Source organism: Micropterus dolomieu, linkage group LG20, assembly GCF_021292245.1.
Source record: "Micropterus dolomieu isolate WLL.071019.BEF.003 ecotype Adirondacks linkage group LG20, ASM2129224v1, whole genome shotgun sequence".
Classification (NCBI taxonomy): domain Eukaryota; kingdom Metazoa; phylum Chordata; class Actinopteri; order Centrarchiformes; family Centrarchidae; genus Micropterus; species Micropterus dolomieu.
The window spans coordinates 14,604,944-14,631,606 of record NC_060169.1 but is presented as its reverse complement, the minus strand read 5'-3'; the positions used below and the strand labels follow the sequence as shown (position 1 = coordinate 14,631,606).

The following is a 26,663-nucleotide window of genomic DNA, read 5'->3' as shown; positions in this document are numbered from 1 at the left end:
AGGTGGAGACAGTTGTTTGTGGCAGTGAGGCAGAGATCTGTTCAGTGAGCGGTGGTGAGTCCAGGTGTGCTGCATGAATGATTAGTCATTCACGTAAGTCATGTGTGGACCGCACCACATGCTGTATGTGAGCAGCTAACATTTCTGAGCCCCGTTTGTTTGGGTGAAGTCCGTCTGTCTTAAAAAGAGACATTCTTTGCCAGAAAATATTAAAATTATCCACATAACACACACGGTGAGCCCTGCAGGCGGACTGGAGCCAGTCGTGGAGGCCAAGGAGTCTACTGAAGCGGCCAGCACCGCGACCAACTGTGGGAATGGGACCAGAGATAAAAACGGACTTTCCACATTGCTTTAAAAAGTTAAAAAGACGGTTAAAATCTGATTTTGTCAGCTCAGACTGCTGAAGAGCTGTGTCATTTGTTCCCACATGGACTATCACCCTTGTGATGGAGGACGGGAGTGATGGCATTAGGTCCTACAGTTTTTTTAAAATGTCAGCTGTGGTGGCACCGGGGAAGCAGTGAGTGGTAGCGTTAAAGAAACGGATGTTTCTGGTTATGGAGTCACCAATTATTAGTGTGGCTGGGGAGAAAAGAGGACGAGGAGATGCCGGTTGTGGGGTTCCAGAGCAGGACTGAGCAGAACCTGCTTCAACACTGCGTGCGGACTGAGGATGGAGTGTGTGAGCTGCCGAGTGTTGTGTTGGAGTAGCAGTAACATACCTGAGAGAAGGGCTGCCCGACGGTGCAGGGTAGAGACGGCCTCCGGAGCGTCTGAGCACAGCCTCCTTCAGGATCCTACGTCGGGAAGCGGAGGTTTTTGCCCGGGAAGACGGCCGCCGATCAGGCCCAGCGGCAGGCACTGTCCGCCAAAAGAGATCCGTATCAGGGAGACTCGAAGCCGCAGGTGCATCCGCTGGTTGGACTGGAGTGTCGTCAGACAGGGCTGCATAGCGGTTGGAGAGGCCGATGTGCGGAGGAGAGGCAGCCCCATCTGAGCCTCTCTTGCAGCCACGGACCACCACTTCAGCCCAGGTTGACTGAGGCTTCCAAGTCGAGCAGGAGGAAAGCCTGGGAAGGTTAGAGGGGTCCCATAACACGGTGTCCTGGATGTTGCCGGTTGCGCTAAGGGAAACAATCTGTTTGGCTTGTACTGAAGCCACATCCATAAAGCCAGTCAGCAGGGAATCTTTCTCTTTGACTTCCTCTGAAAGTCGTCGGATGTCTTCCATAAGGTCAGCAATCTTTTTGTTCGCTTTCTTAAGGAGTGTGCAGTCCTCATGGGGCAGAGTTATCTCGGCTAGCATAGCCGCCGGAGCTTTGTTGTGGTCAGTAGCGTTGATAGCGTTTTTACGGTCATCTAGCTTAAAATCCATGTCGGATGACTAAAATCCTTAACCCACATAAAACTTAAGGTTAAAAACTTAAGTTAAATAAAAAGGATATAAAAAATGTAACGAAAAAGTGTGGATTAAAACTGGATAAGAGTCCGTTTTAAGACGGAGCTTCCGACAGGTAGCAACGCATGCGCAGAGTGCAGATTACGTCAGCAATTACTTCAGCGATCTTGTGACTTACCCGCACTGTAAAGGGAATACTGCTGGTAAAAAGCACCTTATTTGTTTAAAGTGTTTGCAATCCACATGTTATTGCACTTTTGTGTATATAGCAGTACATTTAAATTAAAAGTGCCCAATACACTGCTTTAGAATTCATTATTCAATTTTGCGCGTAAATCACAGAAAATCATGCGGTTAAAAATTTTAATCGTTACCCAGCACTAATGAATACATTTATTATTATTATTATTATTATTATTATTATTATTACTATATAGACCAAACAATGAATCCATCAAACAAGAAAATAATTGCAGAGTTATCAAAAATCTTCATTAGTTATGCATTTGCTGACAAGCGTCCTCTTGAGGTCATTCAAATAATTTTTTTTAGAGTTTTTTTCTCCCAGAACCAAAGACAGCTGTAGTGTTATATTCTTAACGCACCACAAAACCTCTTAGGAAGGAGGTTGGATGGATGATAATTAATAATCATTAATTATGAATGAATAAATAATTAAATTCAACATTCTGAACAAATATTTGTGAACAGTGCCACTATCAATATATACCCCAGTAGAGTACATATTTTGTCACCAGGCTTGGCTGCTGTAAAACATTTATTGAGTTTTTGTTAGCGGGAGAACAGTTTTTAGTGAAATGACTATAAAATAAAACCCCACAGCAACAACAAGAGGCTACCTGCTCTTTTAAGATGTATACAAGCGAAGAATTATGAGGTACTGTATATGCTCGGCAAAGACACTGTTATGTTTTACATATTTATGTGTTGTTTCAGGTGAGGGCCAAGACAAAGTTAAGAGGAGGGAAGGAAGTTATTTATTTCAAGGAATAAAAGAAAGCAGAGTCAGGGAGACAAACCTGACAGAGAAGATGAAAATTCTCAGGGGGATGCTCCAAAGACTTTTCCTCCTAGAATGGTTGGGGACAGGGTGACAGTGCCTAAAAGACTGAAAGGACTATGACGTCTGACTGGAAGAATAAAAGATAAGGTGAAGTTAAAAAAAGCCCTACTTGTCATGACAATGACAGCTGTAACATTTTACCGCAGCTGTCATAATCACTATTTCATTTACTGTAGTGAAATGCCTTAAATCAGCATTAGACAAAGAATAACCATCTCTAGAGAAAGTAACAAGAACTTTAGCAGTGACATTAAGTATAGTGATGCATGAAAAATAAAAGTAATTGTTAAACACTGGCAATAACCCTGAATGTTAGACATTTAACATTTTAAGAGACGAGGGAAATCAACCCCAAATGCTGTAGGAAATTTGCCAGTCGAGACACAAAATGACAATGTTAACATGCAGATGTTTAGCAGGTATAATGTTTAGCATGTCATCATGCTAACATTTGCCAATTAGCACTAGTACAGCTAAGGCTGATGGGATTGTAAATATCAGTTTTTCAAGTGTTTGGTCATAAACCAAAACCAAACTACTGGACAGACTAGATGGAAAGTGAAGGGATTACCAAAGTTATGACAATATATTGGGAGGGGGGCAGGAATGTCTCCAGCAAATTTCCTGTGATTCCAACCAAAACTTGCATAGATAATTCATTAAAAAAACATTAAAAAAAGACTGTCAACTCATTGTGACACTAGAGGAAAGGTCAGGGGATCACTAAAGTCAGTAGGATTCATGCTCTGGAGAGCATTAATTTAAGGGTACATATATGAACGGCAATCCATACCACTAGTATCGCTAAAAACCTCACCACTCATGATTTAAAAAAAACCTGATCCATACACACACAAATTTAGACTGAATTATGTGAACTCTTAAGTTGTGACAGTGGTCATGAATGAATCATTACTATTCTTAATTGTGACTGTGCTTTCGCTTGTAGCCTGTAACCGTTATTAATGAAACACATAGACGTCCATGTTGAATGTTTCCTCACCTGTGTACTTTTTTTCCTCCAACAAAAATTTTCTATCCGAGCAAATACCACCTCTGAACTGCACCTTTTAACCACTGCTCGCCTTATAAAATGCAGCTAGTACGAAGTCCCAGTAAGAGCAGCATCACAAATGTGTCATTTAATGCTCAGAACCTAGCCAGCAGGCCGACTAAGAGATGTCAGTTTTCTGAAAGATATTGTATATTGTGCCAAGGGAAATCGTGTGCCACCCAGAAAGTACAGAAAATAGATAGAAAAAGCAGATAGGGTTCCAAGCAGAGAGACTGATGTGTAGTCATGGGCAAACAGGTAAACTGAGATGGAAAGTTATATAAAGGTCTGGATGTAGTTCATTCCTAAATCCCTGGGAAATTTGACCAGGGGGGAATGGAAGTTGCGCCATTCTGGGAGACAAATCAAATGCCAAAACATCAACTGAACCTGACATAGTCTGTACAAAGAAACTTCCACCGACCAACTGCATCAGGGTTGGGAGGTATATTAAAAGGAAAGGATTCCCCAAGCAAGATATTACCAGAGGTTGCCTCACAAACTGTATCCTCACACTAGAGCTCTGTTTGAAGATACATAGATTCTAGCGCACATTGCTTGCCCACCCTGTTGCTTTCTCTAACAGAAGTTTCACCTGCCTCGGGCGCCTACGAACCTGGTTATATAGAGCATCCAAAGAGACACTTCCACACCTGAGTCATTTGTGTCCACAGGGATATATATTTCACAAAGTTATCACTTCATTCTGAGATTGGAACTTTGATCAGTGTCACCCCCGAGCGTGCCATTAATGAGCAACGTCTTGGACCTAAATCAGCGTCATCATTTTCATCACCTCAAGTGATGAATATGAATTGCATCTTGCAGGAGGCTGTGCATCTTCTCCTGCAACTCCAGGACAGAGTGGGTTGTGCACAAAAAAATGTAGCTTTAGTTGTCTTCCCTGACTTAACTCAAGATCTCAATAAAGCCCAGAGTGTGTAAACTGTAGCTTTATCCATTATTAAAACACATAAGTAAATGTAGAGACAGAAAATCATTTTATGATGAATAACTGCAGTTATGCTTTGTCGTGGTTATGTACAATTTCACTGCATCCGAATACACTCTAACTTAGTCCATAAAACCTGCCATTTTAGTGCGGATTAATGTACCTGTGTGACACGTTAACAGGAACAAATAGCTTTATTCGTTCGTCGTTTGAGTGTCGTTGGTACAATTAACTGCAGCTGATCACTTACATAAAATGATGCTAGAGGGACAAAATACAAAAAGATGATGGTGCTTCTTTTAATGCCACAAAATATATGTTTTAAGGACAAAAACAAGCATTTGCATTAATTAGATTGTCAATGGATTATATAACAAAGTGGACCAAAATATTTTTTGATCACCACCATAGCTTTCTTTTTAGCTGTTAAATGTTCCACTATGTTGACCAGCTATTCTGTATCTGTGTCTGTCTGACGTTTGGCGCCGGGCGGGCGTGCAATCAGTTATTCCAAAGAATGGGGTTGTTGAGAGTGAATCAAAACAGTGAAGTTGTGGGCCATAAAACCAAAACAATGATCTGAAAGATGACATAAACCCCCATCCAGCTGACAGTAATCATTCTCTGTTAGTTTGTCACTACAGCGCCTTTCACGTTACACATATGTGATTCGGTCACTTAATATTCATGCACAGTCTAGTATAAACTTAACCTAATTTGTTTTCAGGAATACTGTGTTTATGAGTAGTAATCAGTAATTATGGTGTCTACATTGTGAAACACATACTGCCATTTTGTCACAAGCATAAACAGTGGAGAGACCCTGCTGCTTGGCCTATGAATTTTAATGCTGTACTTTAGAGGTATAGGTCACAGGCTTATGTAGGGGTTCTGTTAAGTGCTACTCTTTCTGTGTTTGTGTGTGTATATGTTTATGTTACAGATCATTTTCTTGTTGATCGCCTTAGTTAATGTGTAATCTGCAGACTACACTGTTTTTGTTAAAATGAGTAAACTGCCACAATTGAATTAAGTCTTGTTTTTATGTTTGTTGTTTTTTGACTTACAAACCCAAAACTCCCGAGCAGACAAGAAGCATCGCAATCTCAGATTTAATTGCTACAAAATACAACTTTTTCCCTCGAGGCGGGAAGCGTGTTAGTCCTGCACGCCTCCACCTCAGTTGGTCAAATTCCTAGCCCAATACTTGTCACTCATCTTGATGAGCTGTCGTCTTTGAAACCGCATCTCTCCTGAGGCTGGCATCTATAAAGCTCACATCAATCGCTGCAGAGGCAAGTAAATGTCTGTGTTCACCTCTTCATAGGCAATCTGCAACAAAATAGCACTGCTAGTATTCACCTTTGCGTTTGCACAGCTTGTCTGCCACACGTTTAGCATGTCATTAGCTTTTTAATACTGGTGTTATTGCTTTGGCTTTACTGCATTTAACTGCACTAAAAGCCAACCCACCACTTTGTACTACAGCAGATGTCCATTCAAAAACCACAGAGGCGCATCTCTGTGGAGACAAAACTTCTTGCATTTGAAAAGGATGCATATTAGGTGAAATATTGCTTTAAGTTGAGTCCCTTGTAGTACAAAGTGGTGCATAAAGATTGAAATTTTTGCTCTGTACCAGGCCAAAACCACCAGACTCAACAGTCTACCTATTGTTCGAGAGCAGAACAATACATCAGACTGGATTTCATTTTTTTTTGAAAATGCATTAATTAATTATCTAATTATCCTGATTTTCCAGGACTTCGCCAAGTAGAGCAACAGTTGTTGCCGCACACCTACTACGGCTCGTGGTATTGTGATACATCTGCCCTCCTTCTCGCTGTAGTACTGTATTTGTCTACCAAACTAGAGTGGATTGTAACCGTCTGTCTTACAGTTTTGGTTGAGGCTCTTTTGACCTTAAATGACATTTCAGGTCTATCTTAATTCTCACATTCCATTTGTTGAAAGAAGTGTTGATTGCTGTATCATCTCTCCTCTCCATACTGGCGATTAAGCGAAACGCTTGGTAGAGTTACTTCACTGTACACTAAAAGATATTTATGGTCTATTTAGTATGAAATCCCCTTTTTGTGTATCCTTGCTTAACTGTGGCAGAAGGCTTCATCCTGACAGTGGTAGAATGTACATTTACTCAAGTGCTGTACTGAAGAACAATTTTGTGGTCCCATTTTTTATACTTTTACTCCACTACATGTTGGAAGCCAATATAGTGCTTTTTAGTACACTACATTAGCCTAGTTATTAAGTACTTTGCAGATTCAGATTATTAGTACAAAACATAAATTGAGTAATAAATTGTGATGTATTATTGACTGTAACATCCATTATGCTGACATATTACTTTTTATTTTTGTATTTTTACGCTGTGATATTACTTTTTCTTAAGTAAAAGATCTGAGTACTTATTCCACCACTGCTCATTGGTAGTGTTCCCAGGACTAGACACAGACAATAAACCTACACATGTCTGGCAGGACAAAGATGACCCACCTGAATTTGCTAACTTTGATTGCTGGAGCCTCTTATAAGCCTCGTCTGGACAGTTGAATGCATATTTGCACAGAACACTGACTCTGAATTTGACCCCCATTTCTTAGAGTATAGTTGCTTTAGAAAGGCATAGCTTTAGCCAGCATTGTGTGTGTGGGTGGGTGTGTGGGTGTGTGTGTGTGTGTGTGTGTGTGTGTGTGTGTGTGGGGGGGGGGGGGGGGGGGGGGGGGGGGGGGGGGGGGGGGGGGGGGGGGGGGGGGGGTGTTTACAGCAACCAACTTTCCTTGTGACGAGTGAGTGCTGTGTTAAGATGGAAAAAGGAAAAATCGAAGCCTATTCTTCAAGAATGAAGTGTTATCTCATTTTGACCTCCCGGTGTTAAGACTACACTGTGCAGAGAGAAATTGCAACAAAATCTATTCACATCAGTGACTATGTTTGCCTTTTACATACTATCACTTCAGTCCTCAGGCCTGTAAGATCTTGTAGATTGAAACATTGCATTGAAAGGATAATTAAACTCTTTATTTGGAGCCTAACAGTGTGCAAACTTTGTTCGCTGCAGTTATATTTTTTGGCTTGCATCTTGCCTGGATGTGCACGCACACTTGGTCCCTCTTTCCAGATTATTGAGTACTGGCTAATTGCTGATGGGGTGTTGTCGCCTGCTCAGTGGTTACCATGGTAATTGTGCTACTGCATTTGCTTTGCACTGAAGATGTCCTGGAGGTAAACATGGGTTTTACATTACTGTTGTGAGGGCGTGTGTTAGCTACATTTCTTACAGCATGTCAAATGTACACAGATAAAAAGTTAACCATCATTTGTTTTCTGCTACTGTAAATGCAGTTTGTAATGAATAGTTTAGATGCCTTCTTACTTTTAAAGTAATAGCTTTGTACCCTTTGTGCGCTCCCTCTGGCTGAGCATTGCACTCCTGTAACATCGTCACAAGATGGAGAGTATCAAAATCAATGCAGCTGGACCATACATAGGACCATATCTTTTTTTATTCTTTTTCTTCCTTGTCAAAACACAGCGCTTACATTACCCACAATGCAACTTGGCTGACCGTTTGACCTGAGATTCAGGGATGTTATGCTTAGTAGTGTCTAATATAGCCTTGTGCAGCTAGCTTCAAGCAGAGTTGAGGAGCTACAGGGGTCTGGTAAACTCACTTCTTTCTAAGTCTAAGGCCAAGACGTCCTGAGTTTGAGTCACCCTTGGTCAAGCCCCCAAAACACTGCGTATTACATTTCCTATAATACAATTGGAGACTGTCTGTGGAGTGTCTGCGTTCTTATTTGGCTATGGATCTCTGAAGCTTCCATCCATGTTATACAAAAAATATATACAGTGAAAAGTAAGATATGCTCCACTTGTGATCAACAAGTCCTGCGTCATATCTAACATCTTGGGCAACAGAGCATTAGCTAATGTATTAAGGAACTAATTTTGATGTTGAGATGATTACTTTTCATCCTCACACTCACTTCAAGTCATCAGACCCTATTTACAATAAGATTCGAATCCCTAATTACTAAGCCTTAGGACATCATTAATTAACTCAAAACAATTTTAATACCAGGAAAACAACCACCTGAAACTATTTTGAATTATGTATGATACATAAAAATGGCTTGCACGGCAACAGTTTGAATAAATTATCAAGGCGTAAATGGATATCAGAGAAAATGGAGTGTTCGGTTATGGATCAGAGGAAACACACTTGCACTGACATCACGGCATGTAAACCTAGCACATTTGACAGTGTATATACAAAGCATATGCAGGAAGGGAAGAAAACCTGGTCCGCTTGTTTATTCTAAATAATGCCTGTCAACAAAGGACTGATGCTATGCTGACATGACCTTTTCCATGTTGTGTGAAAATGATTAAGGAACGGGCATACTGTGATTTAACATTTGAGCCAGCATGCAGTTTATTGACTGTGTGTTCACATTTGAAATCATTAGCCAGTGCAGACTTCTCATAATATATTGGATTTTTCTTAGATCACTTGTCATTCTTCGGTGTGTACACTGCTTTGTTATCGTTATTACTAGGGGTGTCACGATTCTCCAAATGCAGAATTCAATTAGATTACCTGGTATCCAGTGTGATGTAACCACCATTTTTTGGATTATAGGCTACCTCAGACAGACTGCGACGACCACACTGCTGCGCTGTGAAACACATTATTTTCAATTAAGCCGCACCATGGTGCTTTGTTGCTGTGTTGAGCAAAGCGCAAGCGCAACACAGCGCGCTGCTCGGCAACCTCGCGTGCACGCTGTGGTCAAAGTTCAAAATAGCTGAACTTTTGCGCTGAACCCCATGGCCAGCGCAGCGCAAATCGCTTCATATCTGAAAGGGCCATAAGGCCATACGGTCAGATTTAAATAATGCATTTAAAGTGTAATAACAATAGCTTATTTCACCAGTGAATTGACTGTGAAACAGAAACAAAGAGGAGTCACTAGGTGGAAGAAGGGTAATTTACAACAACATCTTGAGTTTCCTCACCTGCAAAAAGGCACCAGGATTAGAAAATGTATTTGTTTAAGATGTCCTGCCATATGGCGTATAAACTGTTGTTTATCTGTCAACGATGACTTTGTTGTTGACATAATTTACAGGGAATTAAAGGACTTTGTTTATTTGAAAGGGACAGAGCACTTTTATGAACATCAGCATAATAAGACAAGATGTAAACATGCCGGAGATTCACATCCATAGTCCTTAGGCAGGTAACAAAAACATTACAATACAACAAGTGACAATATACAGATACAAATAAACAATACATAAGTAGAAAGATGTTGTTGTTTCTCTGTCATCTCAGACAGTGGCCATAGTGTCCCAAAGTGCAGGCTACTGGTGAGCTATGCTGTGTCGTCTTTGAAGTATTGTTTTTTTTCTCCGGATGCATGAAAATGGCATCTCTAGGCCTCGATCTCCATATGTGTTTGTGTGTTGATACTAAATCCTAATGAGTCAGTCTTCATCAGAAATTGAGGACCAAGCTCACGTTGCAACTGCTGCTACAATCGGAATAAGGCATGAGATGGCTTCGAATACACTGGCTGACACAACATTGTAAGTGCCATTTTAGAATAAGAAAAAGCTGTTATAGTGCTATGGCTGATTGATGAGGTGAACTGCTTGCATTTATCTTTCTTACTGTACTTTTCCTCTATTTACGTGTAGCACTGCAAATCACCAGGCATTCATTGTTCAGGATCCACCTTTATGTTGTGCTATCAAATTTTACTTGATGGTGCATCCCCTTCAACAACAGAAGAACAGCACCAACTAATTTTTAAATTAAAAACAGATATATGAGATGTGATCAAAGTTTACAAATGGCCGAGATGTTGGCAATTTAGCCTGTTTATTTTTCTATGTTTTTTTGCCCAGTGTGGCATTTCAACTAAGGGCTGTGCCTGAAAAGATAAGATTCTCCTGGCAGGGTGTCTTGGTGTGACTGTAAAGTTAGCATTAGGGAGCCTGAACTGCTGCTCCATCCGTTTCAAAAAGTCTGTTAAGATGATCTGGACATATAATTAAGCGGTCTCAGTGACTGCTCTTTCTGAAGATATTCCAGATTTAAGGAACAGAATGGAAGGCAGTGGGACACACCAGGGGTATATATTATATATGGGATTACAGAGTCTGGGAATGTTTTGCAATATAACCTAGGAGAAGCTGATCTTGGCTTCGGAAAAGGACACCTGGACTACTCTGTTTACTCGGCTGCTACCACGACACATTTGTGGATAAGTGGAGTGAAATAATTAGATGCAGGATGGATAAATGGATGGATGTTAATCCCAGCACACAAGATTTGTCATGGTTATGACACCAGAGGGTTTCTTTAGTTTCAAACCTGCAAATATGTAAACACTTACCCACGTGAACAATAATAATATTAATATAATAATAATCCTTATTTGTAGAGCACTTTTCAAAAACAAGTTACAAAGTGCTTTAACAAGTGTAAAGAATAATACAAAAAAAAAAGAAAAAAAAGAATAAAAATAAGTGGGACCACGTATTTTCAACTAGTAGGATGATGCTCTCAATGGGTAACAGTTATATTTTAATGTGTATGATGGTAAAGTAAAGAAAAACAAAAAACATCCTATGTGTATTTTCAACTCTCCTTCGCTTTGTTTGCCTGGATATTATTGTTTTAAGTACATGCACTAAAAAGCAAAGGTCTTCTATCTGAAAAAAAGTTTTACCTCTTTTACAGTAATTGCAAATACCTGTCTTAAACATCCATGAATTATAAGTAGATGATTAATTATTCATCTCCTTGCTTGCTGTGCTAATGTGAACAAAGTGACCTTATTCTTCAGCTGCTTACAGTGTGCCTCACACACCAGCTATGACATCGCTTGCCAAACTGTTAAAACGATGCAATAATGCACCATCACAGCAAACACGTGGTATAAAATTGTGCTTCTTGTTTCCTTTAACACAATGAGTTGCACTTTTTAATTGTAATGCAACGTGGGTTTATTTTTACACCTAAGTAAACAGTTAAGTAAGAATTGGCCAGAGGTAATCTTTAAAGAGGGAAAATTACAGTTGTGGGTATGTTTCCTCTATTTCTACCCCCTGTAACTTTTGGCTTTTAAGTGTTTCACGGGCATGATCGAAATGGTTCTTTTCCTGTGAGATCCATCTGAGAGGTGCCCTTACCCATCCGTTCATTCAGCCGTCCATCCACAGTATAAGCTAATGGCGTCAGTCAGCTGTGTGTAGCTCCTCTGTCTATTGATTTTGATCGATTGGTCGATCTATCTTTAGGTCCATCTGTCTCTCCGTCTGTTTTGTTATGAATTCAAAGTTAAAATAAAACTTTTGGAACATTAATATCCCATGAAAAGGTGAAATCAAATTTCGGACAATTAACACTGTTTTGTGGAGCAGGAGACAACAGCAGCGGATAGTGAAAGCTCAGTTTTCCCTGTGGTGCACTGGGTATGAGTCATGATGAACCGTGTGCTGACTCCTCGTGGTGAGCTATTGATCCACTACCAGGATCACCTTCTGGGCATCATCTCTTGGCCTCATTAGCAAGGGCTTATTAGCTGAGTAGGGCTATTACAGTGCTGTGCAGATGAAACCAATGGTGAATGGGGAAAACACATTTGATCTTGGACTTTCATGTCTGACTGGCATTGTCTTCTTAAATAGAATATAATAGATAATTGAATTGAGCCCAAAAACAGAGATAAGACACCTTGAATGACATCAAGGAAAATCAGTGTGGGCTAATTTGGGCTAATCATTCAACATGTAAGGTATTGTCATTATGCAAGATTTTTGTTACTAAAATGTTGTAAAGTAAACAACACGTCCATATTATCCATGTAAATGAGAGATCTAAATACTCCAACTCTTTCAAAACTGAAGCTACAGCAGTTTGGCGTAGACCAGAGGTGTTCAAACTGAGGCAAGCCTCCCCATGGGGGTGTGGGAGAGTGGTGGGGGTTACGGAGGGTGAGATGTGGTTTACAGCTGGAAGTCAGTGAGTGTAGTTTGGGCCTTTGATTGGCTGTGCTCATGGAGAAAGTTAAGGTACTTTAAAACCCTTACCATTGATATAAACTACCTTTCTTTTTGTGAACAGTTGTGAATGTGCACATTAAAGTTTTTTTTTAATTAAAATTAGCATTTATATATTGCTGTAACATGACAGGTGCTGTGTTGTTGGGCTATTGGAACCAGCTGTCACTTTGCTAATATTTATGTATTTTTATTAATTCATTCAGTTCTATTTAATATAATTATTTAATTAGTACATTTTAGTCACTATCTCTGACGGAAAATATTCAACATGGACGTTAAACAATATACTCTAACTTCCCAAATGGAGAAAATAGAGAAATTAATTTAGTCACAATTGTTCAAAAGAGAAAAATAAATTCCTAAGCCACCTCTAAATTATCAGCAAATGTTTACATTTCCAGTCACTGCTGCTTTTCACGATCCTCTGTAGACAAAAATTGATTTCCTTTTAAATCTTATTAAACAAAGGCCTTGTATAAAAGAAGAATAACATGAAGCAAAATTAATTTCATTTTCCATTTCATTGAGATCACACAAACGACTGAGTCTGTCTTCCTCAGCAGCACCAAGATAATGTCCAGATCTGACACAGTGGGGTAATATCCTCAGTCTGATTTAGGCTCACATAGATATTTTATTCTTGTGGTATATCTCATATAATTTTCCAAATTAAAGTAATTTTCACACATCATTTGATCTAAGTTTGTGTTTTGAATTCACAATAACATAGATATTTTGTGTCACATTTTTCCTTTAAATTTCTATCTTTTCTTAAATTTATCACAACTAATGATAGCTGGAGTTTACTTTTTATTAATCGTCCTTTCTTTGATTTGATCTTCCACAAAGTCAAACTTGATGGCCATTATATAAGCACAAGTGTCTTCTAATGTCTTCTAGACTCTGAGACTGTCATTATCATAATGATTGAAATTATTCATTTTTAATTCAGTAATCTTCCAAATATCAAAAATATTTTTACTAAAGAGATGCAGTGACAGTACGATGTAAAACATTTAACCACCACAGAGTGACAGCTAGGCTGGGAAAGAGTGGGAGAGCAGCAACAGAGACAGAAATAAGACAGCTTTTGTCCTTCATGCTATATTAAGCTTTCAGCAGTGGTTACAGTACAGTCACAATTAAAACCACACTGACAGTGAAAATTGCAGCAGGTTAAGAAGTGTGCATTAAATGCACTATGTGAGAGCACTAAATTCAACTTCATGAATCCACGACACTAGGCAAAAGATTATTATCTTGCATGAAACAGAACAACTGAGTATTTTTTGACCTACCAGCTGTGCTAATCTTCCACTGCAGTGTGTATTTGTTATAGTTGGTAAGAAGTCTTGCTGATGTATTGTAAGTGCACTGTTTGATAGCATAGATATGGTGCTGTTTCATAGTCCTCCCTTGGCAGAAATAAAAAACTAACTTAAGATGAGTGTTTTTTAGTGACCTAATAGGTGAGGGTGTTTTCTTTCATTGTTTGTTGGCATTATGACACACTACTACAGCATGTATTCTAAACCAAATTAATTTACCAAAGCCCAAGCCTGTGCGTTAAAAGTGTTTCTTCTTAGGGAAACTCCTTAGCTCTTTCATCATGGTCCTTCATGGAGCTCATTTACTAAAGTAAAATTGATTTCATGGAGCAGAGGATTATGGATTTTACTTTGCATTTTTCCCAAAGTCTCAGTTTATTGTTGGTGCAGCTGATAACAAAACAGGAAGGATGTGTAGCTCTCTGTTGGAACTGGCCAAGTTTTGTTGAAAATATGAGACTTAGATTACAACCTTAATTTCAATGGCATCTGATGACTTTACTTTCAACATGTAACAGGTTCTGCAGTTAATTATTTTCTAACATAGCATTAGGCCTATATCAGTCTGCCAATTTAAGCAGCCTATTAATTTACCTTGCTGAGTAATTCTAATCAACCCATTGACATTCAAAGCAAGCTTACAGATATTCAGCTGTAGGAAGAGGTCCAGTCCGTCCCCCTATTCAGAGTATCAGCCATCCCAGACAGCTAGACGCCCGGGCTGTTCATTACCTGCTGCTGACTTCACTGCAACTGAACTGACTAGCTATGTAAGGTAAAGGTACAGTCATGTTACACCTCTGATCTGTCAGTATTTACTTTGTCTCCCGTTCGCTTTGGTTGCTGTGCAGTGCATCTGACAAATTCACGCATGTGTTTCCTGTTTCGGTATGATCTCCTGGCCGACTCCAGCAGGTGTCAGAGTTCAGCATTGGTCAGCTTTGCCCTGCAAATTTGCACGGTCAGCCATTATTTCAACCATTAAAGTGGCATCATGTCATCATGTAAAATATGATACTACCATGCTGTAAACTAAAACATCATATACATGGTTTACATTTTGTCATTGATCAGCTCAATATTTATTCATTACCCACATCGGGAACTGTGACATCACAGGCTTTTTTGGGACTGAGTGAAGTGCAATTTCACTGGACTGAAGACTAATTTTAGTTACCTTTCCTTTAAATCCTTTCCAAATTACCTTTCCAAAAATCTAACAAAGCTGGTTTATTTATGAGGGCTAATGCTGGATTATTTTGTTGTGTAAAAATATTGACATTGACTGAGCTGAGCTAATGATGTGATTTATTTTTGAAAATGTTTCTGTTGAGCAATAAACTAATTTTTGACTTCTGGGAAATGGCAAGGGGATGTGATGGCCAGCAGCTCCCTTAAACGTTCATACATTTTGTTTCAAATACATATGATTATGATTAGTTATCAGTTGAGGCAGATAGCTGCAGTGGACCTTGAGATGATCAATGCTCACGGCATCTCACGTCCAGACAACCAGACCAACCGAACCAAATCAAATACTGCAGTGCCTTCATCTTTACTGAGACCTGGCTGCGCCCAACAACATTCTGGATCAAGCTACTGCATTCGACGGGCGGAGCATGTTCCACGCTGAAAGAACAAAGACTTACAAAGACTGGTAAGACCAGAGGAGGCGGACTGAGAAGAATCCTGCTGAGTATATATTAGTTAACCTGCTGGGCCTAATAACATCCCTAGCGGTGTACTAAAAACGTGTTCAAATCAGCTACAGTAGTTGATGTTATTACTGACATTTTTAACATCTCACTGTCACAGTGTGCGCTTCAACACGGTCACCATCGTCCCTGTCCCAAAAAAGTTTGGCGCCCACCCCCATTGTGATGGAGGGCTTTGAGAAACTAATTCTCCAGCACACAAAGAACAACATCCCGGTCAGCCTGGATTATCACCAGTTTGGATTGGCTGTCATACCACCTTCACAGTAGTGCTCAACACAGGAGCCAGGGCTGTGTGCTCAGCCCCCTCCTGTTCAAACTGCACACCCACAACTGCAACCACTGACATGGAGAGAACTCTGTTGTGAAGTTTGCAGATGACACCACCATCTTCGGCAAGATTTCAAACAATGATGAAACTTCATACGGGGAGGAAATAGATAATCTTGCAAAGATAAGTGTTGATTTTGGGAAAAAGGAGGCAAAGACACAATCCTGTCTACATCGGTGGAGCTGAGGTGGAGCAGATAACCAGCTATAGGTTCAACATAACAGAGAACCAGACATGGCCATCTTACATCTCCACGCTGGTTAGAGAGAAAGCTCAGAAATCGCTTAAGGAAACTTAAGAAGTCAAAATTCCTGTGCTAAGTTCTTATTATCTTTGACAGAGGAGCAATATAAACCATCCTGACTGGTAACATCACAAGCTGGCATGGGATGTGCACAGCCAAGAACAGGAGGCTCTGCAGCGGGTGATTAAAACTGCTTAGAAGATTGTTGGTACCCATCTACCGAGCATCAATGATACTTAGGGACAGTAACTAACTCAGCCACAGCCTGTTCACCCTGCTGCTGTCTGGCTAGAGATGCAGAAGTATCATCTGTCGTACTACCAGACTTTAAAGCAGCTTCTTCTCTCACCCCGTGAGACTCCTCAATTCATCCCCAGCACTCCACCATGTCACATAATTTTATTTCCATTACCTGTTATTTTTTCGCCCCTCTACTGTATATAGTTTTTATAAATTGTTTGCTTTTGTGAGTAGCATAAAGGGAACTACAACTTCATTTCGTTATACAAACCTGTGTTGTAAATTGATAAATATATGTACATTGTACCTTTCAAAAGAAATAAGGACTCAGCAACACATGAAGGAACTCATTAAAACTTGATTAAAACACTTGACTACTGACTATTCATGTATTAAGTTTGACTGTAACTAATTCAAAATTGTTAGACCCAACTCTGACTGAAGACTGAAGTATTTATGACACCATACATTTTGTACCTGGAAAACAAACTTTATTACTGAGATACTGAGATGTCTACTATCTAATAAAGGCAAAAGTATCTAATGAGATATTTTCACTGGGGTAGCTGTCTTTCTATAGATCCTGAGGGACTGATTGAAATTTTTGAATCCCTTTGTCCCAGCATCCTTCCCAGTGTCCACAAACTGAACCCACGAGAATCTCATGTTGCTTAGCGAGAGCAAACCCTCAGAACGTGTTAGCCCTAAAGGAATCAAGAGGTGATTATTTCCTTGAACTATGCGCTTATCCGTTTCTACAGTCGAGCACCAGCAAGAGTCTGAGTTCCCCGTTACATTTTACAACCCTGAATTATAACTAATTGCATTTTCACTGTGCATTTTAAAGTTGGTTTTAACAAGCTAGACGTAGTTCCCGAAACCACAAAAACACACTACAGGAGTGTTTGTTCGGGATATGAGATACAGTCTTCTTTTATACTCAAGAGAAAATCTTTCACGTTATAACAAGATACTTTTCTTAAGATTTTCTTCATTATAACAAGAAAACTTTTTTTCTCCAAACATTGTTCAAAGAAAACACGTTTTAATAATGACACACTTTGATGTTATAGTGTGAAGAGTGGGTTCTGTGCTGCCACAGGTAATGCATTATTTGTGGCCAAGTTAAATTAGGTAAAATCATCTGTATAATACCCAGAAACACCTCTGCCTTGTTGAAAGCATTGTGGTTTTGTAGGTAGGAATATTATGAAAGGCTGTGTAATTTAGGAAACTATAGGCAAGAGGAGGCTTTTAGGGGGAAGGGCATTTCACACTGCTAAAGTTAACACTGTCTATCTGTCCGGGATCTGAACTCAAAATTATGAAATTAGGTAAAAATTATCCCAAACAGGCAAAGTGGCACATAATTGGTAGAGATAAAATTGCACATGTGAGTGGTGTTTAGTGTAGGGTAACTTTCAATTGTATGTGCCAAAAAGCCTCTGTGTTCTAGGGCAGTCTGATAGCGTCGCATTACTTCAGTACGTTATTATCATCGAAGGACACTGAACGGTTCTTTGGGATTGTGCACTAACCACATATTGGCTGAAATAAAAGAAAATAATCTGGTTGAGGTGTAGTTCTATTCCGCCTACTCTGCCTCCAGGTCCCCGCGCCTCCTCCAACATGTGTCCGCACGCTAATGTCCAATGGTGCGCAATACCAAGGATGCATAAAGGCAGAGGACAGCGCGCGCCCCTGGATGCGAGCAGCTGAAGTCGCAGCCACTCCACTCCATGTTTTGCCCTGCCCTTGTGCGCTCTCTGCTCGCTGTGCAGCGTGCGTCTCGGCTGCATTTCGCTTCCCTCACACTGACACGAACACAGGGGCTGCTTGCTGTGTGTGCGGGAGAAGTTGTTGGCACAGAGAGCACCAGGTAGCAACTGTCTTCTTCAAACGGATTTCGTTCAAGCTGGGAGCAGTCGGGCTCGCCGGGTCCTTTTTCTTTTTTCGAGTGGGAAGATAACGAAGCGGTTTGCAATGAGATGGACGCACCAGTATCTAAAGTGAGGAGTGATATTTTTTTCTTTTTCTTTTAACGAACAATCTGACATCCTGCTCACTGGAGAAATCTTTAACTCAGCCCTTTTGGATTTCTTTTTTTCTCTCTCTCTCTCTCTGACGGAGCTCGTATTTCCCTGTGAAACATTATCAAGGATTTCACTGATGTATGCGATGTGGAGACTGCAAGTCGCCTTATGTACTCTGTCGGTGCTGTCCCTGTCATCTGCTGGTGAAAGCAAAGCGCGGAGCTGTAGCGAGGTTAGGCAAGCTTATAACGTTAAAGGCTTCAGCATCGTCAATGTACCTCATCAGGAAATATCAGGTAGGCGAAACTGACAGATCACCACTGCTTTTCGCCCCCCCTTCACCACTTGTCATTTCTTGTTTCCCCCCTTCAGATTAAATAATTTGATGATGATGCCACACTGAACTATGTAATCTTCCTCAAACCTTTGAGCCCTCCCTGTTATTAGAGGGTCCAAATAGAGTCTACCCTGCATTATAAAAAAGTATGTATAAGCAACATGCCATGTTTCATGAGGTAGACTTTGCCAATAGCATTTTTCTGAATGTAGTCTAAATGCAATCGTTTGTTTGTCTATTCAGACCCCCTAATAAAACATCTTGATAAGTGTCTTGATAAATCAAAGACTTGTCATTGCGGTAGAGTGGGACTATATATGATTTTTGCTATGTAAAGGTAAATATGATCCTTTCCACTATTTCCACATTGCTTAGCGATGAATCACAGCAAGCTACATTTCATTTATTATCTTCCATTAAGTAGCCACCAAACACTGGATTAAAAATCCAGATGAAATGATCCCCCTGTACAAAAGCTGTTGCTCTTTAAGTAGGCAATCGAAACAAATCACACATCCCCATCTGGTTAAAGTGTTATTTCCCGGTGTTTTAGATTTGACAATATAGAGGCCAAATTGACATTGGTAAACAGCACACAAACTTAATTCACACTAAAACTGGTAAAAACCCAGTCGTTACCCTTCACATGTTTTAGCCTTTTGACCATTAAAGAGAAGTGTGACTTCACCCAGACGTTATAAATTTAATAGATAACCCATTTAACACCACAACTAACAGCTAAAGAATCTAAGTGATTTACTTGCAGCCTCTCCCCCCCAAAAAAAATCTGAGACAGATTGACTTTGCATCAGTGGCACCAGGAGATGTTGTGAGAGTGGCTGCATACCTGTTGCTTGTATTCAACAGAAGATCATGAAGCTTGACGTGTTGTATTTGGCTAAATAGGGAATGCTGCTTACCAGTAGAGGGCTGTATGCACTCAGCGCTATACCCCTTTTTGCTGTGGGTTTGTTTTTTCCTTTTTGATATTTCCTCAAGGCTACAGCTTAGGTTTTAATTCATGCTCTTTGGTACAGCAGAGATATGGGGTTTTATTATCTCTTGTGTGGTGGTAATCACATTTATGGTCAAAGCAGGAAAGGAGATTAGTCAGTAAACATAGGCTGCTTCATGAGATGGAAGAGGGGAAGCGGAGAGTCCTGAAGTTAATCCCTCTATTGCCTCTTACAGACAAAATAGAGATACTGTATTGGTAATTTGCAGTGTCAGGCGCTAATGATCATAGAGCTGCCTTATTTGCTTTTAACAGGGTTTCAGAATGACGCAGATCAGTTTTGTTCCTGATTGAATGTGTGCATGGTGTGTGAGGGATCCTTGCATTACGAATCCGTTTTATACCAGTTTTATCCAAGAATTATATTTCTATGTGGCAAACTTTGAAGTTATTGACTAGTTAGACCTTTTCAAAGTGTGTCAGAAAATGACTGATTATAATGCACACAAAAATAGGTCAATTTGGATGTTAGAAAATCCAGAGGTTAGGACATTCACTAGGAAAATCTGCACCAGGAGCTGTAGTAAAATACATAAAAGCAAGAAGGAAAACTTAGTTTCCACACTTATTTTGCTCCTGGCAACATATTCCGTTTATGAACAACAGGAGACATTTTAGAATACTGAAGACAACTTAAATAAAAAGACCAGACGCTATAGTTACTGTGCAGTCTTTTTTCTTAAACACTTACATGCTTTTAAAAGCAGTAATAATGTGCTGTTGCTCTGTTGTTTTAATTTTATTATTTGTTTATGATATGACTGAGCGCAGGAAATAGACAGGCTTCTAATGTTTCCCGCCTTTCCTTTTTTGTCATTAGTGGTTTAAAATGATTGTTTGTGATGGAAGGCGGGTTAGTACAGGCCTTAATATGTTGTAGCATTGCAGGAATACTAACTTAAGTAACTATGTGTCTGCTAATTCAGTCGACATACATATATATTGAAACATGAGCATGATTAATTTCACCATTGTTGATTATCTGGTTTATATTTGGATTATTTATTCAATCTTATTTGATTATTTTAATAGATTCTGAGACAGTATCTTGCACTTCAGTAATGCAGCTGTTTATATCACTCAGCAGTTCTTACAGGAGTGTATGTAGCTGTCCAGTTTTTGACCAGAGTTGTGGTTGGCCTCCATGTCCCTTGACTGCAGGATTGGTTCCATTTAGCGCAACAAGAATTCAGATCGTGTCACATAACATTTTATAAATAATTTGGAAATCCTTGGACATACTTTTGTTTCGTTATGTAGAGTTCTCAGTGTTTATTCTTATGTTCATTCTTCATCTACTCTTTATCAAGTTGAAGTCGAAGACAGAGGTCTGTTGGCCACATTATAGATTAAGATGTTTTTTTGGAAATGTGATCAAATCCTAATTACACGCCATGTTCACCCTGTGCACTATGTGTAATTAGATTTTGTTGTCTTCAAATAACCTTTGCATAAATACAACAGAAGTTAGATTTGGGCCTCGGGAGATGGGATAGTAGAAAGTCCCCAATTATACCTTATTAGCTATGCTAATACAAACATGTGGTAAGCTGCATAAGCAGCGTTAGCACTCATCCCTCCATCATTTGCTGTCATGCTACTGCTATACCTCTAGATACAAAACACTCAGGTTACTCCTGCAAAGGAGGCTACCATAGGTTTGAAGTTCCATATTTGCATAAGCTAAGTATTTTTGACAGCTCTCTGCCACTGAGAAGTGGAGCTACATTATTTAAGTGGTGACAAACACAAATATTTTTTATACAAATGCTAGTTTTTGCATATGGAAATCTGATAATTATTTAATCCACACTTTAACTTTAAGTAAACACAATTTTCATTCAGTTTAAATTAAATACATTTAACTTTTTTATTTTTAAAGATACAAATACATGTTTGTATTTACTTGTGTTTATTGGGGGAACTCTAAATGTAAGTTTCTTTCTTTGCATTTTTGTCATACCCTTTTGAATAATAACATTTACACAGCTAAAGTCTGCAGGACACCCATTATTGAAATATTACAGCAGTGTTTGAATGTGTCTCATTCGCTCCAAAGTCATAAAACCTATCTATAAAGAACCTGCTAGACCATCAGAGCAGAAACCCCAAGTTGATGTTTCAAGGATTACACCAGGAGGCTAGGTCAATTCTTTGTGGCTTTTAAAAAAAAAGAATATCTAAATCTGTAAAGTTGTTGTGGCAAAATATTTTTTCTCTGCTTGCCTCTCACAGTGTCTGAGTTATTATTACGATTGGCTTGGCTAATAATACTCCTTCACAAATGTTATGCCAGTCGAAAGCAGAAACTTTTGGTGTAAAGTCTCCCGCTTCCTCCGAGACAGTCGGATTTACTTGTGTGATTTTTGCCATGAAAAGATGTAATGCACGATCAGCAGTGTGACTTTATGTCATCCTTACTGCTGTGCTTGGCAAATTGTCATTATACATAGTTTTATTCTGGGATTGAAATTACTGTTTGGCACTGATGCAGACATAATGTATTTGACAGAGTTGGCTGACAACTCGGAGAAAGGTCAACCATACTACCCACTTCATTGATTAAAGAATGCTACTTTCTCTTTTTGCCTAAGGACTCTTGAGTGCCTCCGCTGGCTCACAGTACTGGAGTGGTGGGAGGTAGAGGCCAGTGAGAAAAATCTTTCTGGCTTTGGACTTGTTTTTATACAGTAAGAGGTTTCTCTGAAGAGTGCCAGCATTCTTTGCGAAGAGCAGATGGGTAGGACAGAGTGGTGGTGCTGAAACACACTGCTGTGAATCTGAAATAAAATTCTAAAACTGGCTGGTGGATAGCTTCATTGAACTCCACCAGGTTGAGCTTGTGTTTCCTCTTTCCTCCACGTGTCTGTGTTGTCAACGTACCATCGCCTGTCTGGTGTGTCACACAGCAGTCAGCCAACAATACGGCCTGCCTGTGAGGATCACCCCCGTGTGCACGTGTCAGACGTTAGTTATAGTGTCACACACACAATGCTGCTTGATTGTCAGCCCTTTGTTCATAAATACAACGGCTCCTGAATGCTTTAGTCAGGTCTTGCCAGGGAGCTCTGAGGCTTTGCCATTAATATCATCTACTTACACAGAGCGGTTGGCATTCTCATGGGTGGACTCTGCTCTTTGCTATGACTTTAAAACAAAATCACTTTATGTGCTGCAGTTTCTATGAATGCTGTCCCCGAGTCTCATATTTCCTTTTTCAAGAATAACAATTACCTTTGGGGCTCATCTATATCAACTTTAAATAATATTATTTGATTTCTCTAAACTGAACGCTTATTAGCTGTTATACAATCCAGCACAATTTTTCCTCATGTGATTTCCTGATGCTGCGACTCTCTCTGCTTATCATTGTGATCTGCACTTAGCTGTTTGCAGGTTGTGAGATGCGTGCAGTTCCCCAATTCCCTTAAATACAAAACAGATATTAGAGATCTTTGCTGTTTGCAGTTAAAAGAATGTTAGGACCCTTGTGACCCTTCTGTATGCAGCACAGTTAATATTGCCAACATTTGACCTTCAAATAAACTATTTTAGAATTCTTGCTAATGCCTCAATGTGATATTCTTATGACGCTGTCTATTCACATATATTCAGGGCCTCAGATTTCAATGGTGAAATTGCAACTGATTCAAGGAGATGATTTATTCATAATTGAAGGTGTCAGTATGTTTTATTATTGTTGAATTCTTTAAGATTCTATTGCAAGAATCAGCATTTCATTTTTTAAGGTATTTAGCAGTATGCTGTATAAACACATACTGTCATAATTTAACTCTGTGGTTAATGTTCTGGTGTCACTTTTTTTCATATTGTCACAAAAGTATGTAATCAACACTCTGTTTGTTGCACTGATCAATTTTTAATTTACTCTGCATGTAGGGCAGGTATGCAAAATAAATTTGGGGGTAATTTTAGATGTGTTCGCAGCTAGATGTCTGATCACTAAATAATGGAATGACATGAGACCTTTAGTAAAAGTGTGTGAATACCTCTCTAAAAGCCCTAGCCCAGCAAATATCCATATAATAATTCTGTGGGGCATTTTTTCCAGAGCCCATTAAGATGCTCTTGGCTCTGCCAAATTGGAAATAAGTCTCTTGCCAGCCTGTATACATCTTCAGAGGGAACAGTTAATGAGATGTGAGGGAGATTAGGCTGTGTGTGCTTGTGTGTGTTCATGTCTGTGTGTGTAGCAGTTTAGCCTCACTTTCCCAGTCTTTCTTTTGCTTTGCATCTCTATTGTCGTGGAAAATGACAAAAGTGTTTTGTTTTTCATTGGGCGAGACAGATTGTGTGCATGAACGCATCCAGATGAGTTTGATAATGAATCCTCAAGCTTTGTCAGATTTGGTGAATGAAAACATCTGACAGTTGTCTTGACCTGAAGAATGTGTCAATCCTCGGCAGGCATTCATGCCTGAAATGCATATGGTCTGCAATCTTCCTGGAAGCCTTGCTTAACACCATGTATGGTGTTTTCTGAGTAGTGTGAAAAGCTTCCGGCTAGCGTAGGAGACTGCTATTGCACTTTTTTCCAGTTTTCAATGTTCTGTTGGCCTAAATCAGTAATGGAGGGTGGGATTAAGGATCTCTACCCTCTCAAGCCTTGAGAAAATAACAGCATGAAGTTAAAGGATGGGTGTGATTATATGTTTTGGGATTAGAAGAGAGAGCATAGAAAATAAGCAAATAAATAAATGTACTTAATAAAGTAGAGCATACAGGCAGGGAGTGCATCCTTGACCAACCATGTGTTGATAACATGACTTCAGTTGTACCTATGTCAGATGAGAGGAGCTCTGGGATACAAGGAGGGAGTCGGATAGGATGTTGTAACAGAAGGAAAAGTCACATGTGGTATTCCTCCACTGGGTAAAGTGTTTCCCCTAGGATTTCTCTGTCAGTGGGTGAGGGTGGTGCAGGAATGCTGTTGAGGGTCATATAATTGTTGACATATGGGAATAGTTGTTGGGTATAAATGATTATAGGCTTTTCTACTAATGTCTATGTAAGGGAGACCCTTAGGATTGAACTGAAGCCATATAACATATACTGTTTACTACACAGACAACACTAATCACTTTGTCTATTTTCACCCTCTAGGCAAGAGAGTGTTAGTGGTTTTCCAACCATTATTTATTATGTATGTTGGAGAAGCAGGGCGTTCTGTTGTGTTTATTGCTATGGTCTTTTTTCTTTGCCCACAGAGCCTTTTTGCCTCTGGAGGGAAGTCTCTGAATAGAAGTCCCAAGCTTGACACCAATGATAAGGCTCAGAGAGATGAGAGCCACACAGTGCTTTGGGAAAACCCATGTCATTTCGAGGTGTCAAGGATGCAAATACATTTCACACTGGGGACTTTTTATTTTTGTTTTTCAGACACAGGCAAGTGCACATGGCTGAGGTGATTTGCTAAATAAGTTGCCCCTCAGAGAGTTGGAAGTAAACAAGCATCAAGCACAGATAAACATGGTGTGGCAAAATTGTCATGGAAACATCAGATGATGTCAACAAATGCAGACAGCGACTGTGGCATTGGCGTTACAGATTTGACAATGATGCTGTTGTTGTTGTTACATAGAAAGTTTCCACCCCTGAAAGACCTCCGTGGTGGTTTCACTGAAGTGAAAACCGTGTGGCGTTTTTGATGTTTCAGAATCAATAGTGCAGATGCTCCAACATGCAGACACTTTTTAGTACAAACAAAACAGTAATAAACAAACAAACAGTGCATCAATGGCTAGCTTTAAGGCCTGCAAACATCATTCAGTACTCTAAATATAGGCATACTTTAGTCACAGCGTTGTTGTAGCAAGAAATTGAATATTTGGATATTGTAACACTTTTAACTCCAGTTGGAATAAAAAAGCAAGGATTGAATAACAAGGGGAACTTTTTTGTAAATGTCATGAATCAGAATCAGCTTTATTGCCAGGTATGTGTACACATACGAGGAATTTCACTCTGGATTGTACAATGCTCACGATAATAATAATAATAATAATAATAATAATAGTAATAATCTTTATTTGTAGAGCACTTTTCAAAAAAAAGTTACAAAGTGCTTTAACAAGTGTAAAGACAATAATACCCAAAAGACAATAATACAAAAACAATAAAAGATAAAAGCAAGAAAACATTGAAAAGACTAAAATACACGTTTAAGATAAATATAAAATAAGTAAAACAGAATAAAAAGAGACTATCAATAGATTTTTGGGTCAAGCAAGTAAAAAGGCTGTTGCAATAATCCAGGCGTGATGAGATGAAGGCTTGTAAAATGATCTCGGTGTCCTTAAAAGTTAACAGATCAAATTTTTGCTGTATATATAAGTTGATAAAAACATGATTAAACAATCTTTGTGGTGTGCTGCTCAAAATTTTAATTACTATCAAACCAAACACCAAGGTTCTTTGCCACAGGCTTAATGTGATTTACTAGGGAACCAGCAGATGGCAGTATTTGTTTTGCCATCTGCTGGGACCCAATGACCAAGATTTCTGTTTTGTCTGAGTTCAGCTGGAGGAAATTATTTGACATCCATTTTTTAACTTCACAAAGGCAGTTGTTAAGTGAACTCAGCATTCCAGGGTCTGTGGATCTGACAGGCAAGTATATTTGTGTGTCATCAGCATAAATATGAAAAGAAATGCCATGTTTATGGATAATATGTCCAAGGGGAAGCAGATACAAGGGAAAAAAATGGGTCCTAAGACCGACCCCTGAGGCACACCATATTTAACTGGACAGAACGAAGAGACATAGTTGTTTACAGACACGCAAAACTTCCTATTTGACAGGTAGGA

The 26,663-nt window shown here is 39.5% G+C and overlaps 1 protein-coding gene across 6 annotated transcripts in view; it reads left to right on the top strand.

The window, feature by feature from the left end:
- The window catches only part of gpc6a (glypican 6a), a 297,605-nt gene that overhangs the window by 98,734 nt on the left and 172,208 nt on the right, over positions 1–26,663 (top strand). For 2 of the 6 annotated variants that reach the window (XM_046032409.1, XM_046032410.1), the window contains exon 2: positions 18,060–18,779. The exons of the other annotated variants lie outside the window; for them this stretch is intronic. In XM_046032409.1, the coding sequence (XP_045888365.1) occupies positions 18,620–18,779 (160 nt within the window). In that variant the 5' untranslated portion in view covers positions 18,060–18,619. The remainder of the gene's footprint in view (positions 1–18,059; positions 18,780–26,663) is intronic. 6 annotated transcript variants of the gene reach the window in all.